Source organism: Microcaecilia unicolor, chromosome 12 (genome assembly GCF_901765095.1).
Source record: "Microcaecilia unicolor chromosome 12, aMicUni1.1, whole genome shotgun sequence".
NCBI classification, from domain to species: Eukaryota; Metazoa; Chordata; class Amphibia; order Gymnophiona; family Siphonopidae; genus Microcaecilia; species Microcaecilia unicolor.
In genome coordinates, this window is record NC_044042.1 from 19,882,081 (window position 1) to 19,905,140 (window position 23,060).

The 23,060-nt window shown below is 41.1% G+C and overlaps 1 protein-coding gene across 1 annotated transcript in view; it reads left to right on the forward strand.

Moving 5' to 3' along the window:
• Positions 1-1,062: 1,062 nt before the first annotated feature.
• Positions 1,063-23,060, forward strand: part of SLC26A8 (solute carrier family 26 member 8) — a 181,841-nt gene continuing 159,843 nt past the window's right edge. Inside the window, exons 1-3 of the mRNA XM_030221729.1 lie at positions 1,063-1,232; positions 21,615-21,754; positions 22,742-22,852. Coding sequence (XP_030077589.1) covers positions 1,063-1,232; positions 21,615-21,754; positions 22,742-22,852 — 421 coding nt within the window. The remainder of the gene's footprint in view (positions 1,233-21,614; positions 21,755-22,741; positions 22,853-23,060) is intronic.

Here is a 23,060-nt window from a genome sequence, read left to right on the forward strand (position 1 = left end):
CAAAAGGACCACTAATCCTCCCTGACATCAGAGGGGTGAGACATAGCTTCTGATAGGAGATGCGACTACTCTGACTGTGTTGCCCCAGTCTTTCTTGATTGCAGCATTCGAGGAGAAGTTCATGAGGAAGTTGGAATATCATATGGACTGCTTCTTTGTTAAGTGTGAAGCTACGACTTCAAACACATTAATGCTGAGGTTCAAGGTGGTGCAGCAAATTTTTCACACCCATTCATTGCCTGAAGAATATGTATCAACACCAAAGCCTCAAAGGGCATTGGGTTTGATGCAGACCATATCTGTGTCAATCTTCAGCATATCAGAGGAAGAAGCTTCCCTGGTGCACATTGGATTTCCAGGGCCCCAGAGCCGCAGATCAAGGCCTGACCAGGAGGTCATTCACTTGAGGCCGGCAGAGAATCAATGAGATAGAGTCTGATCACTTTTGGATATCTGAAAAAGAACCAGAGATATTTTTGGAGGAAGGGTCCACTGGCCTCCATTCAGATCCATCCTCACACTTAAGTAAAATAAGTCTCCCCCCTCCCCCGAGAAGTGCTTTTGTCATGGAAATGGCTAAGTCTGCCCCATTTCTTTTGGAGACCGAGGATGAGCCCAGGGCAGACACTTTGGGCATCCTGCAGTTTGATGACTCCTCCAATGGAAGTTGTGATAGTGCCTGTTCACAAAATCCTAAGACAAGTACAGATGAAGATGTGGTAGATCTCTCTCTCTCTCTCTCTCTGCACAGCATATAAACAAGGGCATTTTTGAAGCTAAAAAACTAAAATGGTCTAATATCCCCAAAAGGACCTGGCTCCACACCAAGTTCAGTTGAGCTAGATGCAAAATGATACAAGTGTATTTCATTTCAAGTCTTTTTATTCTAGGCTGGGTGGCTAGAGTGTATCATTGCTTTTCAGTAAATCTCCCTGTTGGGTAAACCTACATATTCCATAATATTTTTCTGTATATTTTGTTATTTGTGGAAATCTTTGAGTTAGATGAATATAATAAACACGATAATGATCTCCTAGAGGCTAATATTGATCATGTGTTTGTATGAAGGATCAGTGTGACATCATGGAGCAAAGCCCTGAGATCCCTGCAGTAAAGACAAATGTGTACAAGGTGATTAGAGATGTATACAGTGAAGAGAAGTTTGAGAGTGCACATCCAAAAAGTCCTCCATTCCAAAAGAACATCAAAAGTACACTAAAAGCATACTTCAGGTGAGGAGCAGTAGTCAAAGATACTTCACTGATAGACAAGCACTTGACCCATTTGCTTATGATCTAATTTTTAAAATAAACAGAAATCCCACAATATGCAGAATGGTGGGTGAATCTGTTGTGGTGCATTCATCAATTCTGAATCTTGTATCCCAGGCAGCTAAGGAAGACAAAGCAGAAGAAGGCTTTTAACCTGAATGTCAGAGGCTGCTGAGCATTGTAAAGAGCAAGAAGCTAGTGCATAAGTTAGATATTTTTGGGGGAATTGTCAAATTGTCAAAATGAAGGATTTTAGCTATCTACTTACTTATTTTTTGATGTCCATTTTTACTTTAAAAAGTTGCCCAAAGTGAGATTAATAAAATAAAGTAATACAGAGAGGTCCTTTTACAAAGCTTTGATAAAAAGTGACTTTAACACTCCCTTATGTTTTTCCCATGCAGTAAGGCCATTTTTACTGCAGAAATAAAATGGCTGATTTTATATTTTTTGTTTTAATGGCCATTAACGCGTGGCCATTAAAAAGAATTACCATATGAGCACTTACTGACACCTGCTTTGTAAGCAGTAAGGGCTCATGTGGTAACCCATGCTAACCAATTAGCATATGGTAATGCAAACATTCTAACTGATTAGTACATGAATGCCTACTCTCTGCTACCAGACACATACACGCCAACAAAAAGTTTAAAATATTTTTTTTTGCACGCAGTTAACATGAGTCATTTTGGAACTTACCACAGGACACCTAAGCATGTCCCGCGGTAAGCCATTTTAAACTGCGGAGAGCGCATATTAGCACTAACTGCAGCTTAGTAAAAGGGCCTCAGAATGAACTATCAAACTAGTTTTAGTACATCTTTCAGTACAGATTATGTAGACTGATACACTGAGCTAGTGGCTTCCAAAAATAGTTTTACTTCAGTCTTTCTTAATTGACATTTGTCTGTTTTATAAAAATTGTTTTGCCTCTGGTGTATGAATATTTTATATTACTCTTTTTGCTTGCCCCCAGACATGAAAATAAATGAGGCTATATTCAAAGCTAGTTATCCAGGTACCAGGTCTAGTCAGTGATACTGAGTGGTGTTATCTGGATAATGCTGCTGAATATCATGTCTTAACTTGTCTGGATTGTTATCTGGGTACCAGCTCTGAATATCCTGGATATTCTGCATCAGTATCTCAGTACAGCATGGTGCTGAATGTCTGGATATTAACCCCCCCCCCCCCCCCCCCCCCCCCCGGCCACCTTTAAAAAAAAAAAGGTGACTGTGATAATTCTGGATTTTTCTTTGTTATTAGACAATCAAGAAAATTGTCTTACCAAAAATGTTTTCTTTAGATTAGAACAACTTAGAGCTGTTTGGCTTTATATCACAGAAAAGCATTTTGCATTGTTGGTTCAGGGTTTCATATTGTCTCAAATAGAATATTTTAATGTATTATATCTTGGGATCTCTGTTAAATTACAGAGAAGAATCCAGTTACTTCAAAATACAGCTGTTGAAGGATGGCAATGTGGTAATGTTAGGTGGAGGCCAGGAAGCACCCTCTCACATGGAATCAAGAATATTGAGGCATAGAGATTATTATTATTAGCATTTTTTTGTTACATTTGTACCCCGCGCTTTCCCACTCATGGCAGGCTCAATGCAGCTTACATATTGTATACAGGTACTTATTTGTACCTGGGGCAAGAGGGTTAAGTGACTTGCCCAGAGTTACAAGGAGCTGCCTGTGCCTGAAGTGGGAATCGAACTCAGTTCCTCAGTTCCCCAGGACCAAAGTCCACCAACCTAACCACTAGGCCACTCCTCCACTGCATGCGTCTGGTATAGTGCTACCAGACACACGCAGCGCTGAACACCTGACACAGAGAGACAGTCCCTGCTCAATAGAGCTCACAATTTAAAATATCATTTGTACCCTCGAAGGTGCTCTGATGTGAGAGTTGCTCACCTTCTGTGGCAACAGCCTCTATTGAGACAAGGTCACTGAAGCACCCCAGGGACACCAGAAGGATGTCACTGCATGAACTGTCAATGGCAGCCTTCAAGGAGAGGATTGAAGCAGTGCCTGCACTATTTCATACCCATCACTCCATTACTTTATTTTTATACTCCACACACACTGAACACATCTCACACTCATGCTGAGGTTATCATATTATCATCATTTTTTTATTTTTTTACCTGCCTACACAGTTTTTAATAGATTTATATATTTTTTTCTATCTTTTTGACTTTTTGTTTAAAGTGGATTCTTTTCCTTTGCTAACAACGTTTTACCCAATCGTTTTTCATTTTTCACTCACTTGCCAAGCTACTTATATACATATCATTTACATTTTTTTGCTGATGCAATGAGCAAAACTATTTATTTTTATTGCTGATGCAATGAGCAAAACTATTCAAATTCCCACCATTTTTTGTTGCTTTTTTTCCAGTCTGTTTCACAGGCACTTCTAGTCGCTGTAACCACTATGTGTTATCTTACATTTCTAAGGTAAATATCAGCTCCGTTTCACTTTTATTATATTCTATTCAGCTCAAAATTTCCTCACAAAGCAGTGTTTCAAAATTTGTCTCACTTTCAGATGTTTTAGCAGCTTGTAACTTAAGCCTAATCTTTATACTTAGTTTAGAAGTATATTTTCAAACACTGGCTGTTGTCCGGCTTTCCACTTTTCCTTCTCCTGTATTATACTTCTTAGTCTTCAAGTCTGCATTTCACGCCACTCTAGTTATTTCACTCAACTCAACTTTTCTGCTGAAGGTATGCTATACCCAGTATGTTTGGTAGCACACTTTTGGTAAATTTAGTTTTATTGGCACTTTCACATTTTTCACATCTTTGTTTTTCCATGCTTTTATTACCAAGTTTTTAGACCTTTGAAGTCACCAATTTTCACTAACTATTTTATCTGTTCAATTTATTTTGTTTAATCACCACAGTATAATTCTGTGCCATTACATCCGTATATTGTGTTTCACCAACTGTTATATGATTTTCGGCGGTGGCACAGCAATATTTAGCGTAGCCATGTCTACTGTTGGTAGTACAGTCATATTTAGTATTCTCGCTAGTTTATTACACCTCTGCTCCTTATATGTAGCGAATCATTGCATTTTCTTTTGCATACATTCCCTTTTCTTTACATTTATGTGTGACTAGTAACTTCTTCCCGTCCATATATAGACAGTCTCATATCCAGTTTATGTTTTAAGTTTTATTAATTATACATTTCACCAATTCTCATTTTTATTTTAATTTTTCAGCATTATCAGCATTCTGTTGCCGCTTCTATCAGCATGTATAACTCAATAACACAGATAATCAACCTTTAATGATATATTACATCAATAATAGTTTGGTCATTTATGTATCACAAATGCACTGGCATAGTACACTCATATCATTCGATTTGTACTTATCAACATTTAACCACTGTTTGAAATTAATTCAACTGATGTTCAATCATTCAGTATATGCTACCAAGCAGCTTTCTTCTGTGCATATCATTTTCTCCCACTTAGCCTGTGAGATTTGTTCTTTTCATTATTTCATATACACTTCTTTGAATTTATATTGCTCACCTAATGTATATATTTTTTATGATTACATCTTTTCTTTTACATTTGAGAAGACGCTCTCCCCAAATCATCAGTCACATATTTTGAGATATTCCATTCACAGTTTGCTTTAGCATTTTTCTCTTTACACCACATCTCTTAATCATAGAGCATTTTTATAAGCCTGTTTACACCTCGAATATATTCTTTTATTATTATTTAATTTCTTTATTAATTTCATTTTAAACAAAGATAACAATCTTTGAAAGATACACCAATATTAAGTAATTCTACATCACTGCAGAAAGCACAAGGAAAAATCAAACATGCATAATATGAAAATAAAATATTGGCTCAAACAGTCCACAATAATGGAAAGATCCTAGGTTACACCAAAGGAAGCTGGCACAAACAAGAATACTATAATTAAGAAAAAGAGAGCAGGCGGTTATCCCTTTTATAAATCTAACCAGCTACAATCTATCAGTCAGCTCTTCCTGTCTTGCATATCTAAAAAGCTACTCAATTGTTCTGGTTCATAGAAAACATATCTGTTATCTTTGTAAAAAAGTAAACATTTACAAGGAAATCTCAATTGGAAAGAAGCCTTAATCTCCAAAGATCTCTGTTTTAAATCCAGAAATTTCTTCCTTCTTTGCTGTGTCCATCTAGAAATATCTGGAAAAATCAAGACTTTACTGCCCAAAAATTCAGGTTGAATATTTTTAAAATATAACCGTAACAAAGATTCTTTATCTTGTGAAAATACAAAAGTAATAATTGCGATTGCTCGAGTTTTAATTTCTTCTTTAGACTGTTCAAGAAATCCTGTTAAGTCCAATATCTCTGATGAAACATCTTGCTGGATTGGAACCTCCTGTGAGATAATTTGTTGCGACTTCTTTTTGTCCCCAAGATAGTATATTCTTTGTAATGGAGGAAGAGATTGTTCTGGATATTTAAAAATCTCTTTAAGGAATTTATTAAACATTTCTCTGGCGGAAATGTAATTTGTTTGAGGAAAATGTAATATACACAAATTTAAATTCCTTGTTGAATTCTCCAGATTTTCAATTTTCCGATGTATTATTAAACGATCTCCTGCTATTTGCGATTGTTGCTCTTGCACTTTAACCAAGTCCAGTTCCAAAGATTTTTATTTAGTAGAGACAGTCTCAAGATTTTCTTTAATATCTCTTATTTGCTTAGAGTTATTCAATGAAACAGAAATAAATGAGGTACACACCTTATGCAAGGCCTCAAGAGCTGACCATATAGATTCCAGTGATATTTCCTGGGGTTTCACCAGGGGCTGGATCGCCATGGCGCACAGCGAAGTTTCCTCCCTGAGATCAACAATCCGGCTCCCCTTCGTTGCCGCCTCTCCTGCCACCATACCTGGTGAATACCGATTCCCCTCCGCCAAGATGGAACCTGATGCCACTTCTTCAGGCGAGGTCTGCTGCCCCTTCGAGTCATTCTCTTTGATGCTTGGAACTTCGGCCCCGTCTGGTTGTGGCAGTGGAGGGGTTGCTGGCCCTAATGGGCTGAGCGAAAGTTCGCGTTCCAAACCGGGACTTTTCCTCGCCCTGGTTACGGAAACGCCCGTCGGAGTGGACACCAAATACGAGGAGATGGACGGTTGTCCCGAAGAGGGGGGCTCTAGCCTCGGGAGGGGAGGTCCCTTAGGCTTACCCTTTCTCTTCGGCATGCTCAGTCACAAGGAAAAAGGTAACTTTTCAATTCTTTAGGAAGAGCGTTCCTCTCCTGCATCCTGCTCAGTCGCCATCTTGGATCTTTTTTCTCACCTCTAATATATTCTTTATACCAAACCCTGCGTGACCTTTTACCTACTTAATTAGCACAACTTAATATACTTTATACATCACACATAATGCATAAAATACATTTTACATTTATTTATTTATAAACAAACCAAACCAAGATGCAATCTCAAATAGAGTCCCACACATCACATCACAATTGAATCAACCCCTGTTTAAAGTTACACTTCATTCTTCGACTGTTTAACATTCTTTTTTTTTAATTTATAGAAGTCTTTATTCAGCATTGTTAATCAAAGACAGACATTACACATCTCTGCATAGTACAAATGGAATATATAATTCTGCTACCAATCCAGCTCAAATGAAGATAGCGTACCAAACAATTCAGCTAACAGTATAACAATATCATATCCAAAACTTAGTATACTTCAAACATTTTTGGTTTTACATATTAACATTCCCCCCCCCCCCCCCCCCCAATTTATGACTGTTTAACATTCTTAACTCTGGAAATACCAGAGTAAACTTAATGTCTGTTATCTCAATCAACACATATCATGTCAAGTGTCCAGATGAGTAATTCTCTCTCCAATGGCTCTTCCTTTCCTTTACAAATGATCCAAAGTCCAGTAAGAAGAGTATAACATCGATTTTAAATATAGCTGACTAATCCAATCTTCACTCTTGTGAGCGACGGAGATTCCACTTCAGGCATCCGTATCACATCACATCCACATGCTTCCAACAATTCATAGATCTCAACACAGGCCGTGTTTCATATTTTACTTCCTCAGGAGATCCTTTATGAATAATACAAAAACACTCTTACTCACTATGCATTAAATAATCAAAAATACATACAATTTCTGTAATCACATACCAGCCGCATTAGAGCACCGAGCACACCATGGGGAATCTCAGCAGAAAACGTGATGACATCACGACAAATTGAATGCTCTAACTTTATTCAGTACTTAACTTTATACTGACATCAATAAAGCCCAATCTACTTCTTTATTCAAACTCAGAGGCTCCACAGTTTTCCAATTAAAGATGAAACGCTGTTCCCTTCGAATTAACTCTAATTCAACGTTCCCATAACTACCTTGCATACTATTGATGACAACAAACTGCAGATCCTCCACCGAATGATCCAATTGTAACCAGTGGCTTACCAAAGGGGTATCAACTTTTTTCAACCGAATATTACTCAAATGTTGAGCAATACGCATCTTAACTTTACGCGTTGTTTCACCTATATACAATAACTGACAGGGGCAATGTATAGCATAAACTAAATTCTGTGTATTACAATCAGTAGCTGATCTTAAATAGAAATACCTGTTGATAGATTGTATCCAAATACGGGTAGTACATAATGCATGTTTACAATATACACAAGCATTACATGAAGTATGACCACCTATTCCTTGATGTCCCGTTTGAGTGCTATATCTTTTTCTTGACAAAATTTCACCCATATTTTTATCCCGATTACAAGCAAACCGTGGCTTAGCATTCAAACTCTCATGTATAGACAAAACTGACCAATGTTTCAAAATAATATTTTGTATATCTCGTGTTTGTCTAAAATAAGGAAGTATGCAATTCACCTGTGTATTTTGATTATTAACAATATTCCTTCCGCCAATCAACCAACATCTCTGAGCATGTTTTGCTCGCTTATATGCAGATTTAATAGCGTATTGAGGATATCCACGTGCTCGAAATCGTTGTGACATTAATGTAGCTTCATGATTATAAGTAAATCGACTAGAACATAAATGTTTAATCCTCAAAAATTGTCCTATAGGGATACTCTCTTTTAATTTACGCGGATGATGGCTCTCAAAGTGCAATATAGTTTTTTTATCCATCATCTTACGAAACACTCCTGTAGAGAACTGGCCATTAAATAACTCAATATCTATATCCAAGAAATGTACCACTGTACCTCTAGATTGTAGAACAAATTGAATGTTAGTGTCGCATCCATTCAAGTATTCCACAAAAGCATCAACTTCTTCAAAAGTACCAGACCATATGACGAATATATCGTCAATGTATCTTTTCCAAGCTAATATCTTGGTTATCATAAGAGAAGAAGTATACAGATACAGTGACTCAAACATCACCATATAGAGACAGGCTACCGTGGGGGCAACAGTAGTCCCCATGGCAACCCCTCTAACCTGGAGATAAAATTGATCACCAAATTGAAAATAATTTTTCTCAATAACAAATAATGCCATTTGTAACAGTAATTGAATTTTAGATTAAGACAATTCCTGCTGCTGTAACTCTTGATCAATAATATCTAAGCATGCCTTTTGGGGGATACTTGTATACAAGGATACGACATCTAACGTCAGCATTATAATCTGCTGATCTTGAGGTATCTGTGTAGAATTTAAAAATTCTAACATATCGCTAGAATCTTTTATATAAGATTGAATCTTATCTACTTGAATATGTAAATGATGTTCTACAAACTGAGACAGCGGCTCAAACAATGACCCCACACCGGAAACAATTGGACGACCCAGAGGGTCGATCAGTGATTTGTGGATCTTCAGTAAAAAGTAAATATTGGGGATATTAGGCTTCTTCCGTAACAGATATTTATACTCTTTAGGAGTGATAATGTTACGTTCACTCGCAGTTTTCAACATATCCGAAACCTGAACAATATAATCCTTAGTCGGATCTGAATCTATTAATTTATAAAAGGAGTCATCTGAGAGTTGACGCAAAGCTTCATGCTCATATTGACGAGCATCTTGAACAACTACTGCGCCTCCCTTGTCGGCGTGAGATATTACAATTGAGCGATCTTGTCTCAAATCATTTAATGCTCTCCCTGGACACACTAGATCTCTCTTTCTTCATCACTCTTACTTTCCGTTATCATTTTAGCTTTTTTGTTGTTTCCATAATCACAGTTTTCTTTTTTCTGTTGTTTTCTCCCTTTTTTCCACCCTTTTTGTTAGAGTATTGCCATAGTAGCCCATTCACATTCACAGAATTGTTCAAACAATATCTACACCACTTCTTTTAGTACATAAGTACATAAGTACATAAGTAGTGCCATACTGGGAAAGACCAAAGGTCCATCTAGCCCAGAATCCTGTCACCGACAGTGGCCAATCCAGGTCAAGGGCACCTGGCACGCTCCCCAAACGTAAAAACATTCCAGACAAGTTATACCTAAAAATGCGGAATTTTTCCAAGTCCATTTAATAGCGGTCTATGGACTTGTCCTTTAGGAATCTATCTAACCCCTTTTTAAACTCCGTCAAGCTAACCGCCCGTACCACGTTCTCCGGCAACGAATTCCAGAGTCTAATTACACGTTGGGTGAAGAAAAATTTTCTCCGATTCGTTTTAAATTTACCACACTGTAGCTTCAACTCATGCCCTCTAGTCCTAGTATTTTTGGATAGCGTGAACAGTCGCTTCACATCCACCCGATCCATTCCACTCATTATTTTATACACTTCTATCATATCTCCCCTCAGCCGTCTCTTCTCCAAGCTGAAAAGCCCTAGCCTTCTCAGCCTCTCTTCATAGGAAAGTCGTCCCATCCCCACTATCATTTTCGTCGCCCTTCGCTGTACCTTTTCCAATTCTACTATATCTTTTTTGAGATACGGAGACCAGTACTGAACACAATACTCCAGGTGCGGTCGCACCATGGAGCGATACAACGGCATTATAACATCCGCACACCTGGACTCCATACCCTTCCTAATAACACCCAACATTCTATTCGCTTTCCTAGCTGCAGCAGCACACTGAGCAGAAGGTTTCAGCGTATCATCGACGACGACACCCAGATCCCTTTCTTGATCCGTAACTCCTAACGTGGAACCTTGCAAGACGTAGCTATAATTCGGGTTCCTCTTACCCACATGCATCACTTTGCACTTGTCAACATTGAACTTCATCTGCCACTTGCACGCCCATTCTCCCAGTCTCGCAAGGTCCTCCTGTAATCGTTCACATTCCTCCTGCGACTTGACGACCCTGAATAATTTTGTGTCATCGGCGAATTTAATTACCTCACTAGTTATTCCCATCTCTAGGTCATTTATAAATACATTAAAAAGCAACGGACCCAGCACAGACCCCTGCGGGACCCCACTAACTACCCTCCTCCACTGAGAATACTGGCCACGCAATCCTACTCTCTGCTTCCTATCTTTCAACCAGTTCTTAATCCATAATAATACCCTACCTCCGATTCCATGACTCTGCAATTTCTTCAGGAGTCTTTCGTGCGGCACTTTGTCAAACGCCTTCTGAAAATCCAGATATACAATATCAACCGGCTCCCCATTGTCCACATGTTTGCTTACCCCCTCAAAAAAATGCATTAGATTGGTGAGGCAAGACTTCCCTTCACTAAATCCGTGCTGACTTTGTCTCATCAGTCCATGTTTTTGTATATGCTCTGCAATTTTATTCTTAATAATAGCCTCCACCATCTTGCCCGGCACCGACGTCAGACTCACCGGTCTATAATTTCCCGGATCTCCTCTGGAACCCTTCTTAAAAATCGGAGTAACATTGGCTACCCTCCAGTCTTCCGGTACTACACTCGATTTTAGGGACAGATTGCATATTTCTAACAGTAGCTCCGCAAGTTCATTTTTTAGTTCTATTAATACTCTGGGATGAATACCATCAGGTCCCGGTGATTTACTACTCTTCAGCTTGCTGAACTGACCCATTACATCCTCCAAGGTTACAGAGAATTTGTTTAGTTTCTCCGACTCCCCCGCTTCAAATATTCTTTCTGGCACCGGTGTCCCCCCCAAATCCTCCTCGGTGAAGACCGAAGCAAAGAATTCATTTAATTTCTCCGCTACGGCTTTGTCCTCCTTGATCGCCCCTTTAACACCATTTTCGTCCAGCGGCCCAACCGACTCTTTGGCCGGTTTCCTGCTTTTAATGTATCTAAAAAAATTTTTACTATGTATTTTTGCTTCCAACGCTAATTTCTTCTCAAAGTCCTTTTTTGCCCTCCTTATCTCCGCTTTGCATTTGGCTTGGCATTCCTTATGATCTATCCTGTTACTTTCAGTTGGTTCTCTTCTCCACTTTCTGAAGGATTGTTTTTTGGCTCTAATGATTTCCTTTATCTTACTGTTTAGCCACGCCGGCTGACGTTTAGTCTTTTTTCCCTTTTTTCTAATACGTGGAATATATTTGTCCTGAACCTCCAGGATGGTGTTTTTAAACAGCATCCACGCCTGATGCAAGTTTTTTACTCTGCGAGCTGCTCCTTTCAGTCTTTTTTTCACCATTTTTCTCATTTTGTCGTAATCACCTTTTCTATAGTTAAACGCTAGCATACTTGATTTCCTAGTTTCACTTCCTTCAATGCCAATATCAAAACCGATCATATTATGATCACTGTTATCAAGCGGCCCTCGTATCGTTACCCCCTGCACTAGATCATGAGCACCACTAAGGACTAAGTCTAGTATTTTTCCTTCTCTTGTCGGCTCCTGAACTAGCTGTTCCATGAAGCTGTCCTTGATTTCATCAAGAAATCTTATGTCCCTTGCGTGTACAGATGTTACATTAACCCAGTCTATATGCGGGTAATTGAAATCCCCCATTATTATTGTGTTGCCCAGTTTGTTTGCGTCCCTGATTTCCTTTAACATTTCCGCATCCGTCTGTTTTATATCACGATTACCTACTTTTGAATCATTTTATCACTATTTTACTGATTTTTAAAAATAACACATGCCTTTTCAAAAATGTATACTTTTATCAACATTTTTATATGTTCATACTTATGTTTATGTCCATGTTTATCTATTTGTAACATAGCTGTGACCCCTGTGGAAGGCATACTGCCGGAACACGGACCGTGTCAGGTCCAGGTGATTCATGTGACGTTTTTAAGGAGAATAAACCTTTTGGAAGACTATTGACTTACTACTACTACTACTACTTATCATTCTGTTTGTTCTTTGGAACATTCCTCCACCTTCTTGGTTGCTTGTTTGATTTCTGTGGAAGGACTTCCCTGTTCTTTTTCTTTAGCCTTCAAGGAGAGGCATAGGGCCATGGATGCAGGAGCAGATGGACCAGCTCCTAACTTGGCAGGAGAGTTAGGCGTTGAGGCTGGAGGCAATTCATCCTATCCTTGAGACTCATTCACTGCTTGTGGGTAGTGCATTGACACTGAGGGACCTCAAAAGGCATTTGAACCAGTGTGAACTGAACTTGTGTTGATTTCCAGCCCTTCTTGGGAGAGAGCTCCCTCTGCGTGCAGAGAGTCATCAGTGACTCGATGTCCCAACCCAGGCCTAACTATGGTGTTCCTCCCAAAATCCAGGGAGTAAAAAGGACATTCTGAGATCTCACTCAAAGTCCATCGTGGTGAAGAGTCAGGCCAGTGGCACATTCTGAGATCTCACTCAAAGTCCATCATGGTGCAGAGTCAAGCCAGTGGCACCACTGGCTCTACCCCAGAGGTGGCTCCATTGTCTAATATGGAAAGGGGTTACCTAACTCAAAAGCTATGCATGGAGAGCACTTGATGCTCAGATTATAATTCTGTAGAATATTCAGAATTAGAGTTCAAACAGTAAAATTCAAACAAATGTGCCTTTCCCAAACTTAATTTAAATGGTAAAGACCTCAGCGGTGCTTCTTAGAGTTCCAATAGGTTTTTGGGATCTAAGATTTATGCTCCCACCTCATCATTGGTCATACCAAAGATACAGCATATATCATTATATCAGTTTGTAACATTTTATAAACTCTCAAAAAGTTTTTTAAATACTTAGCTTTTTTTAAAAAAAGCATCCAGAACAGTAGGGGAAGAACGTGTCCGCCAACATGTTTTGCCCTAAAAGCTTTGTCAAGTCACATCCCCTATAAAAAAAAAAAAACAAGTAGAACTTTAGGGCAAAACATGTTGGTGGACACATTCATCCCCTAGCTGTCCTGGATGCTTTAAAAACAAAACAAAACTAAGTATATTGAAAACTTTTTGAGAGTTTATAAACAGGCTTATTTTCGAAAGAGAAGGGCACCCATCTTCCAACACAAATCAGGAGATGGGCGTCCTTCTCTCAGGGTTGCCCAAATCTGCATAATTGAAAGCCGATTTTGGGCGCCCTCAATTGCTTTCTGTCACGGGGACGACCAGAGTTCATGGGGGTGTGTTGGCAGTGTAGCGAAGGTGGGACTGGGGCGTGCTTAAGAGACGGGCGTCCTTGGCCGATAATGGAAAAAAGTAGGGCATCCCTGAATAAGCCATAAGCCGGATTCCATGCTGACCAGTTCCCTTAACACACTGGGGAAAGCTCAGTGGGCTGCACTGCTGGCTCTGAAGAACAGTTTTAAAAACTGATAAACACCTTGGCCATTTTTGTGGGTGGTTTTCTTTCAGTACAGGTCAATTTCCTGTCATTAATGAATTTTAATCTGTAAAGTATATGAAGAATATTTTCATTTGAAATCTCCTTACACCAAGATGCCTCATTTTTAAATCTGTAATGTAATCAATACTCATTAGAATTCACAAGTCAGTTAGAAAGACAATGGAGTCTTTTAAGCACCACAATCCACAACCGTGTGTTTTAGTGGAGAAAATTGTCAAAAACGTGTTGTCTTAGCAGTAGATAGATAAATGGAGAGGAAAGGTTACATGATCTCATCTGTGTTCATTCCTTATCCTTTACTGATGGGTTTGTAATCCATAGACTTTGAAAGCAGCAGAACAAAGCCGCAGTTTTAGATGGTCTTAGATACTGGATTTATGACTGTTTGCAATGTAAGCAAATGTAAGTCTTTCCTTTTATAATTTCTTCCCAAACCTTTTTACCATTTTTTGTCTTTGCCCTACATTTTATTTGAAAAAGTTTTTTATTGATGATCCAACAAGTCAAAGTACATTCAAAAGAAAGAGTAATAAAAAAAAAAATTACAATATTCAGCAGATTAAGCATCCAACATTCATCAATATGAACAAGAGAATATAGTGCATCATCAAAGTTTTAACAATTTTCACCCCTCTCCCTCCAGATTATTAATTCTCCCTTCAATATAGCCTTTGTGACAGACACGTTGTAAGGATGCTAAGAGAAGAATATTGCATTGCCAAAATATGTAACAGAGAACCCCCCATAATATTTCTGTCTTTAAAAAAGAAAATAAAAATCATCATAATATAAGCAATAGTCAGTAAGATTTCAACATGTATATAATTCTTCTGCAACATATTTATCCTGAGTCATTCTATATTTGTGAGTGACATTGCCAAAGAGTTAGAAGGTAAAGTTTGCCTATTTGTGGATGATACTAAGATCTGTAACAGAGTGGACACCCGGGAGGGAGTGGAAAACATGAAAAAGGATCTGAGGAAGCTAGAAGAATGGTCTAAAGTTTGGCAATTAAAATTCAATGCGAAGAAATGCAAAGTGATGCACTTAGGGATAGAAATCCACGGGAGACGTATGTGTTAAGCGGGGAGAGTCTGATAGGTACGGATGGAGAGAGGGATCTTGGGGTGATAGTATCTGAGGATTTGAAGGCGACGAAACAGTGTGACAAGGCGGTGGCCGTAGCTAGAAGGTTGTTAGGCTGTATAGAGAGAGGTGTGACCAGCAGAAGAAAGGGGGTGTTGATGCCCCTGTATAAGTCGTTGGTGAGGCCCCACCTGGAGTATTGTGTTCAGTTTTGGAGGCCGTATCTTGTTAAGGATGTAAAAAGAATTGAAGCGGTGCAAAGAAAAGCTACGAGAATGGTATGGGATTTGCGTTACAAGACGTATGAGGAGAGACTTGCTGAACTAAACATGTATACTTTGGAGGAAAGGAGAAACAGGGGTGATATGATACAGACGTTCAAATATTTGAAAGGTTTTAATCCGCAAACGAACCTTTTCCGGAGATGGGAAGGTGGTAGAATGAGAGGACATGAAATGAGATTGAAGGGGGGCAGACTCAAGAAAAATGTTAGGAAGTATTTTTTCACGGAGAGAGTAGTGGATGCTTGGAATGCCCTCCCGCGGGATGTGGTGGAAATGAAAACGGTAACGGAATTCAAACATGCGTGGGATAAGCATAAAGGAATCCTGTGCAGAAGGAATGGATCCTCAGGAGCTTAGTCAAGATCGGGAGGCGGGGCTGGTGGTTGGGAGGTGGGGATAGTGCTGGGCAGACTTATACGGTCTGTGCCAGAGCCGGTGGTTGGGAGGCAGGGATAGTGCTGGGCAGACTTATACGGTCTGTGCCAGAGCCGGTGGCGGGAGGTGGGACTGGTGGTTGGGAGGCAGGGATAGTGCTGGGCAGACTTATACGGTCTGTGCCCTGAAGAGCACAGGTACAAATCAAAGTAGGGTATACACAAAAAGTAGCACATATGAGTTATCTTGTTGAGCAGACTGGATGGACCGTGCAGGTCTTTTTCTGCTGTCATCTACTATGTTACTATGTACAGTGGTGGAAATAAGTATTTGATCCCTTGCTGATTTTGTAAGTTTGCCCACTGACAAAGACATGAGCAGCCCATAATTGAAGGGTAGGTTATTGGTAACAGTGAGAGATAGCACATCACAAATTAAATCCGGAAAATCACATTGTGGAAAGTATATGAATTTATTTGCATTCTGCAGAGGGAAATAAGTATTTGATCCCCCACCAACCAGTAAGAGATCTGGCCCCTACAGACCAGGTAGATGCTCCAAATCAACTCGTTACCTGCATGACAGACAGCTGTCGGCAATGGTCACCTGTATGAAAGACACCTGTCCACAGACTCAGTGAATCAGTCAGACTCTAACCTCTACAAAATGGCCAAGAGCAAGGAGCTGTCTAAGGATGTCAGGGACAAGATCATACACCTGCACAAGGCTGGAATGGGCTACAAAACCATCAGTGAGACGCTGGGCGAGAAGGAGACAACTGTTGGTGCCATAGTAAGAAAATGGAAGAAGTACAAAATGACTGTCAATCGACAAAGATCTGGGGCTCCACGCAAAATCTCACCTCGTGGGGTATCCTTGATCATGAGGAAGGTTAGAAATCAGCCTACAACTACAAGGGGGGAACTTGTCAATGATCTCAAGGCAGCTGGGACCACTGTCACCACGAAAACCATTGGTAACACATTACAACATAACGGATTGCAATCCTGCAGTGCCCGCAAGGTCCCCCTGCTCCGGAAGGCACATGTGACGGCCCGTCTGAAGTTTGCCAGTGAACACCTGGATGATGCCGAGAGTGATTGGGAGAAGGTGCTGTGGTCAGATGAGACAAAAATTGAGCTCTTTGGCATGAACTCAACTCGCCGTGTTTGGAGGAAGAGAAATGCTGCCTATGACCCAAAGAACACCGTCCCCACTGTCAAGCATGGAGGTGGAAATGTTATGTTTTGGGGGTGTTTCTCTGCTAAGGGCACAGGACTACTTCACCGCATCAATGGGAGAATGGATGGGGCCATGTACCGTACAATTCTGAGTGACAACCTCCTTCCCTCCGCCAGGGCCTTAAAAATGGGTCGTGGCTGGGTCTTCCAGCACGACAATGACCCAAAACATACAGCCAAGGCAACAAAGGAGTGGCTCAGGAAGAAGCACATTAGGGTCATGGAGTGGCCTAGCCAGTCACCAGACCTTAATCCCATTGAAAACTTATGGAGGGAGCTGAAGCTGCGAGTTGCCAAGCGACAGCCCAGAACTCTTAATGATTTAGAGATGATCTGCAAAGAGGAGTGGACCAAAATTCCTCCTGACATGTGTGCAAACCTCATCATCAACTACAGAAGACGTCTGACCGCTGTGCTTGCCAACAAGGGTTTTGCCACCAAGTATTAGGTCTTGTTTGCCAGAGGGATTAAATACTTATTTCCCTCTGCAGAATGCAAATAAATTCATATACTTTCCACAATGTGATTTTCCGGATTTAATTTGTGATGTGCTATCTCTCACTGTTACCAATAACCTACCCTTCAATTATGGGCTGCTCATGTCTTTGTCAGTGGGCAAACTTACAAAATCAGCAAGGGATCAAATACTTATTTCCACCACTGTATATGTTACTATGAAGAGCACTTGGCTGACTTGGTCCATTTTTTCTTGCGACCAAGCCTCAAAAAGATGCCTGAACTGACCAGATGACCACCAGAGGGAATCAGGGATGACCTCCCCTTACTCCTCCAGTCAGGGGTGTGCTGGTAAATTTTTAACAACAGGCTCTTTCTCCGGACATAGCCAGCTCTCCAGTTGAAAGGGCCAGGGGTGGCCGGGTGGGGAGGGGCAACACTTGCCTCTCTCTCCTCCCTCCCCCCTCCCTTCGTGCGGGCACGCTAGGCATACCTTTGCTGGCAACCAATAAATGGACTGCCACCACTCCCAATGTCTTGCTCTGAGCAGCATGCTGAAACTTCTCACATGCTGGAGAAGTCCCAGCCTGCTGCTCAGAGCTAGAAACAAGGAGCTGGGAGCAGCAGCAGTCTATTTACTTGGCTGGCAGGGCTCAGCATCCCCACCAGCAAAGTAAAAGAGAAATCAGCAGGGGGCCCAAGCCTACATTTTGGGAGACAGTTGTTAAAGTAGCCATGGAGGGCCCTACTTTAACAACCGGCTCCCAAAATTCTTAAAAACTTAACAACTGGCTCTTGCGAGCCTGTGAGAGCCTGCTCCAGCACACCACTGCCTCCAGTGGTCACCAACCCCCCTCCCACCCTAAAAAAAAACGTAATTTTTTTTTTTTTGCCAGCCTCTATGCCAGCCTCAAATGCCATACCCAGCTCCATGACAGCAGTATGCCGGTCCGTGGAGCAGTTTTAGTGGGTGCAGTGCACTTCAGGCAGGCGGACCCAGGCCCATCCCACCCTACCTGTTACACTTGTGGTGGTAAATGTGAGCCCTTCAAAACCCACCAGAAACCCACTGTACCCACATGTAGGTGCCCCCCTTCACCCCTTAGTGCTATGGTAGTGGTGTACAGTTGTGGGGAGTGGGTTTTTGGAGTGGTTTGGGGGGCTCAGCACCCAAGGTAAGGGAGCTATGCACCTGGGAGCAATTTCTGAAGTCCACTGCAGTGCCCCCTAGGGTGCCCAGTTGATGTCTTGGCATGTGAAGGGGACCAGTGCACTACGAATGCTGGCTCCTCCCACGACCAAATGGCTTGGATTTGGTCGTTTCGGAGATGGGCGTCCTTGGTTTCCATTATCGCCGAAAACCGGGGACGACCATCTCTAATGACGACCTAAGGACGACCATCTCTAAGGTCGACCTAGATGATGAGATTTGGGCATCCCTGACCGTATTATGGAAACAAAAGATGGACGCCCATCTTGTTTCGATAATACAGGTTTCCCCGCCCCTTCACGGAGCCGTCCTGCGAGGACGGCCCCAGGAAAACTTGGGTGCCCCGTTCAATTATGCCCCTCAAAATGTTACACACTGATTTGAAGATGTCTGCTGTATTTTTGGTATGACACGAGGAAGCAGGGGCATAAATCAGAGAGCAAAGAAATATATATATATTGGAACTCTAAGTGGCACCACTGAGGTCTTTTACCATTTAAATTGATTAAGTTTGTAAAAGACAAATTTGTTTGAATTTTACTTTTTTAACTCTAATTCTGAATATTCTGCTTAAATAGATCTTTTGAGTTCTCGAAGTTATTTTGCCTTACTGATTGGATTGTCAGATTATAATTCTGACAGCACTGAGATGGCAGAACTTGACACTAAGGTTTCTCTGGAATCTCCTTTTCAGCTCTGCCAGCTGTCATTAGATGCCTTAGTGCTGACAGTGCTTCAACCAAATGATGAAAGCTTGCTTAAGAAAGCCAACTGTATTACACATTGAGGGGGATAATTGAATGGGGATGCCCATCTCCATGGCCGCCCATCTCTGAGGACCCATCTGTTATGCACGCCCCAGTCCCGCCTTCGCTACACTTCCGACACGCCCCCTGGGAACTTTGGTTGTCCCCGCGACGGGAAGCAGTTAGGGATGCCCAAAATCGACTTTCGATTATGTAGATTTGGGTGACCCTGAGAGAAGGACACCCATCTCCCGATTTGTGTCGAAAGATGGGCGCCCTTCTCTTTCGAAAATAAGCCTGAAAGTGTCCTTGATTAATTACTCTCGTATACAATCATTAGCTGGGAAAAATTCACTATTTCTGGGATGGGTGGGACAAATTGTTTGTTCTTTTGGCCGCTATCGGAGACAGGGTGCTGGACTCGATGGACCCTTAGTCTGTCCCAGCATGGTAATGCTTATGCTTATGTACTTATGAACATTGATTATGGAAGAGCTTCTTGTAGATAACAGTTTTACAGATATAGAAAGCCCTACTATCATTACAAATAGTACCACATGCAAGCGCCTCCCCCCCCCCCCCCCCCCCCCCCCCCCCCCCCCCGGCCCATCACCACACTACTACCACCACCGCCAGTACAAATATCTTCCTGGAGATATTTTTAAAAATACAGATCTTTTTTCACCCACCTCACATCTGTACTCATGTCTCTGAATCCCATCCTTCCCTAGTGTACCTTTCAGGTGTCTTCGGCGCTTGCAGGCTTCCATCTGCCACATCCCGCTCTCGCTGATGTCATTACCTGTTTTCTGTCTGGTGGAACATGGCAGGTGGAAGCCTGCGGGGGCTGGCTCAAACAGTGAGAATGAATCGTTGCAGGCGCTAAGGACGCCTGTATAGTACACCATGGAGGGATGGGGTTCAGAGACAGGAACACAGATGTTGGGACGCCACAGAGGAGAGGGGGGAGATAGCAGTCTGGTGATGGGTGGGCCTGAGCCAAGAATGGGTGGGCCTGTGCCCACTCAGGCCCACCCATAGCTACGCCACTGAATACAGCCTCTACCTCTCATCCACTTGTATTTTCATACTAGAGGAAATATAATATGCATTTGAAACAGTTGGGAGAGAAGCAGAGTTCTGGTGTAAGATCTCAACCATATATTTCTGTAACATCTCTTCAGCGGAAATCAATATACAATAAGGAAAATTCAAAAATCTGAATTTATTATTTCAAAACTGATTCTCAAGCCTTTCAAGTGTATCTTCTAGGAAATTATTTCCCTTAACTAAGGGGGAACGGACAGCCTCTAATTATGCAAAATTTCCAGAATGCTCATTTAACGTCCCTCTTTCAGATACTAATTCATTCTCCAATGAGGCCACTTTAGAGGCTGCTTCTCCAAAAAAGTGACATAACTGGGATAAACATCCAGATACATTGGAGTTCAACTTTGCCATCAATTTCCACAATTCTGTATTGGTGACTTTCTTAGGAGGGGTCATATCCATAACATTATTCTCCAATGCAATTATAGGGTTAACTGGTTTCAAAACCATCTTTACAGATGTTTCAAATAAGCCTTGATTGTTAGAGGCCTTACAACTATCTACCTCTACCATCCTGAAGGATTTAGAAACTGACAGCAAATTAGTATTTTCACTCACACTAGTTGAACATCTCACTGGATCCAATAACTCTTTCCCAGAGTCTACTTTTCCAACCCCTGGAGTAGACAAGGGAAGCAGAAGGAGGTTGAACGGAGCAGTAAGCGGAGATCTGGACTTAAAGAAAAAGCAGTACTACTATGTTTTTTCTAACAGGAGCACTGCTACCTTCTAGTATACCGGAAGTAGAGACACCAAGTACAACAAAATTGTCCAAATGGCCTTACAAAACTGCTGGAAGGCCTTGCCCTATATTCTTGATCCTTCCTTTTCTTTTAACCATTGTAGTCACAGTAAATATTTACCACAAAACAGTATATAAAATAGACAGTACCTGAAGAAGAACAAAAGGTTTCCACCATACCGGTATTTCTCCTAGACCTCAGATAGTTCGAAAATGGCTCTGAAGGGACTGCACCTGATATTAGATCTTCAAGGTATGAACAAGGTCTGACAGTTGTAGTGCAAAGGCTGGGTTTTTAATATTGACCCTGTAGCATTCTCAGTTAAAACAATACACTCCAAACATTTCTCGTTTCTTCCAGCTTTCCTCAGAAGAGATTTTTAGATGGCCTTTATAAGGCACTCCCCTTCTTGTACTGGATTAGAAGATATCGGATTAAAAGCTGGTTGCTTGGGGATTTATTTTCTGGAATAAATACAGGGATTGTGCAAATTCCACAAGGTAAGCAAACAAACAAACAAACAAAAAAGACAACTCTTAACGGTCTGTATGTAATTAATTTTCTTCAAGGAGTAGCAGGGTGAGCATATTCTTTCATTTGGACGATATCATGCCAGTGGAGTCCCTACAGGAACGCTTCCCAGTCTTTTCTTCTAGAAGCCTTTGGAAGCATTGTACCACACATGTATGCACCTTCCTGCCTGCTGCTGTCACATGGAACCCTATTAGTCTTTGTTATTCTGGCAAGCAAGACATACATACGTTCAAGTCCTCCTCAGCTTGTATCTCTGTTTGGTGTGTGGGAAATAAGTAATATTTGTTCTAGGGGAAACAAATATATCCCCCCCCCCCCCCCCCCCCCCGGCCCTGAATTATCACTCTCCACTAGTAATGAGGAAACAGATATCAATTCCATTCACAGAGTGGCTTATTGTGAGAAGAAGAACAAATGGCAAACTTTGGCAACAATATGGACAGTGTTTCTCTGTAACAGTTCAGATGCAGTGACCTCTATTTGCACAACTACTAAATTCTGACTCATAATGTTTGTCTACTCCTATCCTAGCTGAGATAACATTCAAGCACCTTTCTGACTTCACTACATGGTTAGTGCTGCTGAAAATAACCAGCTATTGCTGAACTGAAAACTGCCTGTTTTGGGGACGTTCTGGGGGCAGAGTTGGCATTTGGCCGCTAAGTGCTGATATTCAGATTAACCACATAAATGGGACCACATAAAAGGCAGTCCTATCTTTATGCAGTAACTCATTGCCACTTAATTCCTGAATATCGCACTTAACCGGCTATGTGTTAGCCGGCTTTACAAACCTGGATATTCAGTGCCGGTAAGTGAACATAGCCTGGCATTGAATATCTAGGTTTAATATCGATGGTGGTCAGCAAAACACTGATCATCGCCGGCTGAATACTGGACCCAGGGAGATTTTTCTGTTAGTTGTTTGAACTGGTATATGCGCTTCTTTACAGAGATGGCAGCAACCATGGCAATGAAAACTCCACCTATCAACGGAATCTGTTCAGCTTTTATCAATTCAGTGATATATACCCTATTGGGAACCTCTCGACATATATGCTTGGGTAAGTAGTCGTTCTGTATGGAAGAAGCTGAGGTACTACTGCCTGCAGGTTGTAATTGAGGCATATTTGCAGAACTGTGTAAGGTTTAGTTTATTATTTATTTAATTTATTTATAAAAATGTTTTCCATATTTGAATCATTGTGACATCTTAAAATTATAATGTAAAACACAAACAGAATGTATCTATCCCAACTAGTATAACAACAT